Source organism: Platichthys flesus, chromosome 11 (assembly GCF_949316205.1).
Source record: "Platichthys flesus chromosome 11, fPlaFle2.1, whole genome shotgun sequence".
Lineage (NCBI taxonomy): Eukaryota > Metazoa > Chordata > Actinopteri > Pleuronectiformes > Pleuronectidae > Platichthys > Platichthys flesus.
The window spans coordinates 1,188,421-1,197,500 of NC_084955.1; the positions used below are offsets into that span (position 1 = coordinate 1,188,421).

General features: G+C 41.7%; 1 protein-coding gene across 1 annotated transcript in view; it reads right to left on the reverse strand.

Annotated features, from left to right (window-relative positions):
- Window positions 1-9,080, reverse strand: part of LOC133965264 (intermembrane lipid transfer protein VPS13B-like) — a 304,206-nt gene that overhangs the window by 46,672 nt on the left and 248,454 nt on the right. The window contains 4 exon segments of the mRNA XM_062399726.1: window positions 3,810-3,941; window positions 4,042-4,262; window positions 4,818-4,999; window positions 6,611-6,807. Of these exon segments, the coding sequence (XP_062255710.1) occupies window positions 3,810-3,941; window positions 4,042-4,262; window positions 4,818-4,999; window positions 6,611-6,807 (732 nt within the window).

The following is a 9,080-nucleotide window of genomic DNA, read 5'->3' on the forward strand; positions in this document are numbered from 1 at the left end:
TATCATCTTTCTGCTCTGATTTATGGGGCAACTAGATACACACCTCAGGAAAGCTCCCTGCAGTAATCATAATCACTCCATTTTTATACAGGGACTTTAAATGGACCAATATTAATATATTATATTTAATTTGAGTAGAAGAGGACAGCTTCATCATTAGACACAGTCATTGAAGGAGTAATCCTTCCAGATACTGTGGCTTTAGTTTAGTCTAGACCAGGTATTCATGGCAGAGTTGCAAACATTTAGACAAGACAACGTACAGTAAAATGTCTATAAAACAGATTGAAAACAACGACACCCACTCAAGACAAAGTCACATGAAACAAGACACCATGGAGCCAATTGTGAAACCTGTAAAAGGGACAGAAAGGCGGTGGTCTAGTGGCAGAAACTTGGACTATGGGCAGAGAAGGTCTCTGGTTCGTCTCTGATTCGACTCCAAGGAGAGACAACAAAAGACAAACCTGGATTGATCTGTCCAAAAATCCAAGAGTCTCCCTACCCTGTCTAGTGCCTATGAGCAAGGCACCTTACTCCCCCAACATCTGCTCCCCGAGCGCCGTACATGGTCGCTCACTGCTCTGTGTGTCCTGCACCAGATGGGTAAAAAGCAGAGATTAAATCTCCCTACCTGCATTAGTGTGCCTTTGCATGTCTGTGCATGTGTTTGGGATGAATAAATGGATCTTAATCTTAATCTCTATATTCATATACAGATGACCCTGGTTCTCACATGAACCAGGGTCCTGCATGAACCTGCTATAACCAGGAAAACAATCTCTCTATCACTTCTATACTATTACAAATGAAAACGGAGAACGATACAAACATGGGAAGAACAGGGGAAAAAAATAAGAGGGAAATTTTCGCCTGTGAACACTCTGTGAGAAGCTGAGTGTTTAAATACTACTGGGCTTTTGTGTGGCTTTCCACCAAAGCCACTTCCCTTGGGTTAGGAGCTTCGGGGGAGCAAAGATCGAAAGTGGGGCTGGGGACTGAGAAGAGAAAAATGGAGGCCTGGGCCCTGAGGTTAAAGGGTTCTGAGGTTGTGCCCATATGGGGCTATCGAGTGAAAAGAAAACCAAATAAATAAAATACTAAATAATATTATTTCTTCTTTTATCAAAACCTATGAACTATGAAATGTATAATATATATTTATATGACCAAACAGCACATTGAGGTGAGGAGGTGGTGAGCCTGGTGGCTTGGCAGCATCCTGATTATTATAATAGATGGAATATACATTGTCACTTTGAGCCATTATGAGTATTTATGACAAAGAGAAGGGTGACAGTAATGTTGTCATGGATACAAAAGCAGCTAATGTTACTGTGCCTACAGCTATGTGTTATAACAGATTATGCGAGTAAATTAAAAACCATACAGCAAGAAGTGTCTTTTACTCCTATTTATTGCTATAAAACTGAAAGTGCTCCAGCTGGTCTGGTTGTGGTGGTCTGGTATGACCATGCCTGGGCTGTGAGGCTTCAGTTGTGTGGTTAGAGAGGATTATTTTCCACGGCTGAATGCTGACCCTTGCAGACCACATCACATAATGCATGTCTGCCAGCCATGACACCAGGACACATGAAAATCACTGAAACAATTACACATGTTGGGATACATCCTTCTGTTTCAGAGGGACACAGAGCCTGTTAACATTTCTCATTACGTTTTCAATGAGGATCAAGTTTTTCAATGCATGGACAATTTGTGCATGAGGGTCTGGAATGTGAGCCTTGATCACATCAAAGATATATATTTAGCTAAATTGTGATGGCCTTCATACCCATCCCTTTACCACCAGCCATCTTGTGCTTAATCACAGCCATCCAGGGTTCACCACATACAAGGTTAAGTTTCAGTGAAATATTTTCCATAATTGATATGTTCACAAGTTACTCCGAGATGGAACAAATATTGAAGCAAATCATTTCATAAAGAATCATTCGTTTTTACTTGCCCCCTCTCTACCCCTTATTACAAAACTACCATACCCACATGCAGCACATTTGCCTTATAATTATGATTTGATTTCCCCTTGTGTTCAGCATATTGGTGAAGGCTGGGGCTAGATGAAAGGTTCTGAATAAGTGACAAAGCTGCTGCATTTCACGTCAATCTGACTCCAGTCAACATGTTAATCCACCCATCAGGCTTTGAGTGTCTGTTTGAGAGTTAACTAGGTTGTGTGGTTAATGGTATTATGTGCTTGTTTGTATGTGTGACCATTATATACCTCTATTTTTGGTTTCAAGACCCTGTGGATTCAAAAGCTTTGGCTAAGAGTGTATAACCACTTTTAACCTAACTCATTATACTTGGGATTTTGGGTAAAGCGAACCACTTTGAATGCATAACATTTCTAACAAGTTAGTAAAGCTGCACACCACCTTGAATGCATAACATGTCTAACAAGTTAGTAAAGCTGCAGTATGTGCTTTAATGACAACACCACAGACGCCCTAAAGTCTTATTTATGGCTGAATTAATCAGCAGAAATAGGGAGTATTCACTCAATTGTGCTAAATGATGCAATGATGGAGCTAAGGGTCAAGTATAACCCGCCATCCAATACGGTCGGTTAACTGCATTTGATGAGTCAGTACCATTAAAGGGAAACAAAAGTATCAATCCGCTAGCCAGAACAATCATTTTATAGTACACTATTCTACACAGCTTGATTGATTTGACTTTTCACAGGTGAAACACCACAGTTGTTTCCACAAAAACATTTCTCTTACCCGGCAGAGAGTGTGTGCATGCATATAAATCTATGAGAGTATCTCAAGTCTCGAGAGGCCAATATATGAGTCAGCAAAGCTACAGCTAAGCTGAGCCGCCAGGATAGGGCATACAAATGCAGAGAGGCCAGTGTGTGTGTGTGTGTGTGTGTGTGTGTGTGTGTGTGTGTGTGTGTGTGTGTGTGTGTGTGTGTGTGTGTGCTTGAGCCTGTATAGTAGACAAGTGGGTGGAGGACAAGGGCCAGATGAAATTTTGGCACGTGTAACCACTCAAGTTTTACCTTGTTTTTATGGGCATCACTTCACACACAAATATCCTGGCTACTAGAGGCAGTGCTGAGAGCTGAGAGCTGAGAACAGAGATCTGAGAACTGAGAGATGACGAGGAGCATAGACGCCTAAGAACAGAGACAGTGTAGCCTCTTAGTCAGAGATTACTGAAAACTGAACGGCAGATCCATCCTGTGTTGCTATTGGCATACAACCAAAAACCATTCAAATAAAATCCCTTTTGTTTTGAGTTTGTTTAACTGATAATCCATCTAGGACAAAAGGCCGTCTTTCAGTATATTCTCGAAATGTGCAAACATTTCAATGGATTTTTTCCCCCAAGTTTACAAGCCCCTGCCTCCAAATCAAAAATCTATTCAAGTAAGAGCAAACATTCCTTCTTCCTTTACATGTCTGAATGCACCACACTGTGTTAATGTCAAGAACAAGTCATCCTCCAATACTTAATCAACAACAACCTAATCGATCATATAACTTTTATCCCTTAAAAAATGCTTCCTTTTGCAGCAGTGACCCTGGAGATTAGCTCAGTACCTATAGATATCAACAATTTGGCTTCTAATAAAAACAATACATGGAACAACAACTTTAGACTTGAGGATATCTGTCATGCTTGATTATTTCCAAGCAATGAGATCAGAATGAATATTTTACCACTAATTAGATTTTTTCACGTCAGTTCATGAAGTCTATGAATTTTTGTATTATTTGGAGACAGGTGCAATATAAAGGTGTGTGGCTTTATCAACAGCATAATCTTTCTGTCACCTGTTGCCAGCTGTGCAGGGCAGTGTCCATAGTGTGGATGGTAAATTGGCTGATATTGAGAAACACAGGGTCCACAAACACATTCACATCCAAGGTGGTGCTCTCTGGGCAGCTGGTGGCTGCAGCCTGACCCTGAAAGATACAAGAAATCAGATTCTAAATATACATTATTTTACTCTACATTTTCTGAGGTTATGTATAGAGTAATAAACCCAATATGGCTGAGCTCTACCTGTAGTACACAAGGCTGGAGAAGCTGAAGGTGTGTTAAATTTCTGTATTCCAGCAGCTTGCAGTCCACCTGTGTGGAAAAGCTAAACTCCTGACAGTGACGTGGTCCATTGTTCCACTGGCGCAAGAAGACCCTTGGCTCCCGAGCGCCGACCACCATGAATTCCTGCTCCTGAGGTAACTTCCTGTCCGGCAGGAAGGGACGAAGTTGCCGAGATGGAACTGGAAAAGCAACACATTATTTTTTACCAAAGGCTATCAGGGGTAATACACAAACAATTTTACAGGAAAAAAGGGGTAAAATTGTAGATGGTCTGTATTTATATAGCCCTTTTCTAGTCTTGATGACCACTCAAAGCGCTTTTCAGTACAGTTTTTTACCATTCATCCATGCTTCTATGTGCAGCACTTTCATGGGAACGGCAAAGCAGTCAGGGGCAATTTGGATTCAGTATCTTGCCCAAGGAAACCTCAGCATGCGGAATGGGGAAGACTGTGATCTAACCGCCAACCTTTTTGGTCAGAAGATGACCTGCTCTACCCCCTGAGACAGCTGTCCCCAAATAAAATGAATCCAGAAATCTAAATCATATGTGCAAGAATATACAGTCCACCATAAATGTTTTATCTAATTGAGTAGGCATTTAATCTGTAATTTGCTTAAATCATGAACAAGCAAAGTAAACAAGAAACTTTTTTCTCTCGCCAATAAAATATTAACTGGTTTCAAGTTACTTTCTCTAACTATACTTAGTGAGTGTGACTTCTGTATCCTACCTGTACCCAGCTGTTCTAGATGGTGGCAGAGGTGAACTTCCAGCTGTGCCAGTTGTAGGGAGACACCCAGGGAGGAGACAAACCAGGGTGCAAAGCAGGAGTCCACACGGGTGCAAGCTGCCAACGCCATTGGAGATAGCAGCTGATCGCAGGGTACCTGGGACCCAGACTCACTATCCAAACTGGAGAGATAAAGCAGAGAGCTGATGTGAAATAACACTGAAAGTGGAGAGACATGAAGAAAGATGTGGAACCCTGCGAATATGAAATGATGTCATATGAAAATAACAATGATTGAAATGAGTAATGTAGGACTTTGAGTCAGCATCTGAAAGTTTTCATTAATTGATTTTCAAAAACTTTCTTTATAACATCTTAACCAGTGGATAATGAACACAAGAATTCAGTTCATTCTAATTAAAATAGTCGGATTCGTATCAGTAGCTATATGCTTCTGTCTCTTGCCCAGTCAGTTACAAATTGTGTGGCATCCATGTCAGAAACCTACTGTGTCACAAGGCTACACTGAGTCAAACACTACAATTATTCAGACAACAATGTGGGGCCTCTTCACTGTCTGAACCAGTGAGTTTAGGTATAATATTACTGACACAGTTTTCAGAAGAATCTCTAGATATTAATTGCATGTCATGGTTGATGATGTTGAACGGAACATAATTGAAGTGAATGGCCATTTGCCCTGTAATTTGCTACTACCATGATCCACTATAAAAGCTACAGCAGGAAACGCTCAAGACCTGAAAAATGCTGGTGCAGCAGAGTGCTCCTTAAAAAGATAAGCATCATATGTTGACAATTTTCATTACTTCCAGTTGGCAGCAAAGCCAAGTTATTTTTCTGGTGGAAACTAAAGTAAGGCAGATGAAACTAGTGACTGAGGAAATTTTGATCAGAAAAGACAAATAATTTAAACATAAAGGAAATGTAGTGTTTGGTGTATGATTGTAATGAAGCACAGATGTATATTTAGCTTTACAATGAATCTGGCTCTGTAGAGTTTTTTCCCGGTTTCTTCTCTTGGATGTTTTCTTCTTTTTTCATTTCTGTTCCTCTGGAACTTTCTAAGCCACACAGAATGTGGGCTTGGCAATTCTCTTCCACTAAAAGTTTCCTAAATCCCAAGAGGAGGTAAAAAGGAGGGGATTAGATTGAAATGAGGAAACAATGAGGAAGAAAAGACTAAATAAATGAAAGATGGGTGAAACCCAGAAGATGTAATAGAATTCTGGGTGAGACATGAGGGAGATGAAGAGAGGAAGCCGTGGTAGCGAGAAGAAGGGAGTAAAAACATGTTCGTTGAGGTGGTAGATCACTGGCCCAGTCCAAACCACTGCATCTCAACTAAACCAAGCCCAACCCAGGCCTGGCCTGGTCCAGCCAAACCAAAGGGGGCTTTACTCCTCATGCTTCCCGTGAGCTTCCCCTCGATTAGATACACTCAAGGTAAGCAGGAAGGAATCCGGATGGGCCCTGACAGGCTCTTGGTGTGCTGGGAAATCTCATTAGGCCAATCTGAACGCCTTCCAAGCCTGCTCTCTGTTCCTGCACACCAGATGTGGGGCGAGGGACACATTACTAGCTCTTTGTGCTCAGCGGCCTGGGTGCACATTCTATCCCTCTGCTTTCCCTCACACAGGACGGCCTATGTGCTGAAGATCCAAACACATATCCATGTGTAGGCATACACAGGCTCTCTTGATATACCACTGGGACACAACACAAAGGTATAAGTAAAAAAAGAGAACTAGATCAAAATTAGCACTATGCCTCACCTTTGCTCATCTCCTCCCTCTCCATTATTATTGAGGACTATCCTCCATAGGTCTGAAGCCACCAGCTCCTTCTGTTGGTCAGTTAGGCTGAGGCTGGGGAGCTGAAGCTGGCAAGCACTGCTCTCTGACAGGCTGAACTCCCGGTAAGGAACGAAGGTCTGCTGGAGCTCATCCCAGTACTCCAGGCTGCTTGGTACCTGGACAGAAGGACACAGTAAAGGTTTGTAGTGGTCTGCTAATGGTCTGCTAATCATCAAGAACTGCTACTTGTCTGACCTGTCTTACAAACACAGGGAATCCCTGCCTTGGAGAGGGAACGAGGGACTGAATGTTAATGACGTCTGCATTACAACCTTCAATTTTACTCACTTCAGACAAAGTTTAATTTCTCATCTTGTCTGAAAAAATGACACTCTCACCACAGACCACCAACGCAGACAACAACTCTCCATAACAACACTGCATGGCCACAGCATAACTAAACACGGTGCAACTGTGTGCTACAAGATACAATTAACATTGAAGACCTTGAGCTGTTTCTTACACTGAATAACAATCAGACTACGTGAGTGTTCTCACATGATGTGATGACTGGTAGGGCTCCATTGGTTCCTCTCAGATTGAACCAAAATTACCATAAATGTGTCTGGTGCTCCTGTGTGAACTAAACCAGGTGCGCAGGTCCCCATGACCACCTGCAAACCTCAGCTACTGATGGATCAGTAGTGGCAGGGTGTCTCTGGAGCAAACCTGAAGGATGCCAGGCTGTGTGTGTGTATGAGTGTGCGTGTGTGTGTGCGCGTGTGTGTGTGTGTGTGTGTGTGTGTGTGGTAAGTGCATTTGTTTGTGCGCATGTGTCTTTGACAATCTAACAGTTAATAGAGGCATGAAGCCCCCTGGACAATTACCAAAATCACAGGACTTTCAACAGGCCAGTGTGTACACATACGAGAGGGAAGCATTGTGCACAAAGAGTGTGAGTATGTGTCCGCACATTTATATGTGTGGGCCTGATGGATGAAGTAACCCTAGCTTACATCATGTAAATGCCACACCGGTTTTCCTGGAATCAACTTCTCATAAGTGTACCTGACAGAGTTGTGCACCCGCAACCCCCACACTGAGCCACCGAAGAGGAAACTCATAGAAAGTCCCCAGAGAATTCCCAGAACTGGACTGCTAAAACCCAAAGAGTGTTTTTTCCACCTGTGATATTCTATACATATGACTGCATAGAGAAATGAATAGGTGAGGTACATATACGGTACAGTGGAATACATTTGCATGGTAGAATTTGCGTCATGTTTCCTTTGAATTGCGGTCTTGGCCTTGGACAAGAGTAAAGATGAAATCAATAACCAGAGCATCAAATGTTGTAGGGAATTGGGGGAAAAAAAGAAAGAAAATTACTTAAATCTTTTAGCTATGTTGAGTTGGACCTCTGGAACTGTATTATTGGGAGGAGAAGGGACCTGTGTATATGTCAGATGTATTGTATATATGTGTTCAAGAGGATGACTTTGTGTAATTGCACGTATGAAAGACAATACGCGTGTATACATATGTGTATACACAGGTGTGCTTATGTATGTGAGTGCATGATACAGTTTGGGCAGCGTCAGTTTCCGCTGCCTGATTGTGTGTGTGTACCTTATCTGATAAACAACATGTAACCATGAATAGCTGACATTCCCTTGGATAGATGGGCCCAATCTGTGTTTCTTATACTCATGCACTTGACAAAGCATGGCTAGCAGCTAGACCTTAGGGTAAAATATCAGCCCATGGATACTCTTAAATGTTATTTATATTTTTTATTCAAGGTTCCATTTTGAAGGTGGGTCACATTGCCTGAAAGGCTAAGTTGAGTAGCAGTGTAAATATTCCGAACAAATATATTTAGATCAGGCCTGTATGAGCCAATATGTTCCAATCTTTCTGCCAAACTATTGCTTTGCATGGGTTAACTTTTCTGGGACCAACAGACTAAAATACTACGTAAAAGCAGGCTAACTAAAGTAAACACAGAACATATAGAAGTCATTTCAATTTCCATGATCAACCCAGGTGTGATCACTGCTGAAGTTTGAATATGTCTCTGCAACTGAAGACTCCCTGAGCTCCTTCTGAGGCTGCGGCTGTTGACATCCACAGCCATGTGTGCCATAACTTTTATTAACAATATCAACACTGCCATTAGGTATTCTGTTATTTCACTGATGCTTATACGTCTAAAGAATCCACTGCTAGCTACTTCTTTTCAGCCAGCAGACAAATTGAATTGACATCAGCTTGAGCAAATGTTTACTCAGGAGATGTAATGAAAATTGTTCTGAAAATGACTCCTGCAGTGATGTCTCAGGTGGGCTAATATACGTTAACATTAATCAGTGTGGAAAATCAAAAATAAGCCCATGCTGAGATTGTTGCGCTCATCTTTTTTTTTGTTTCCTCTGCAATGCCAAACTTT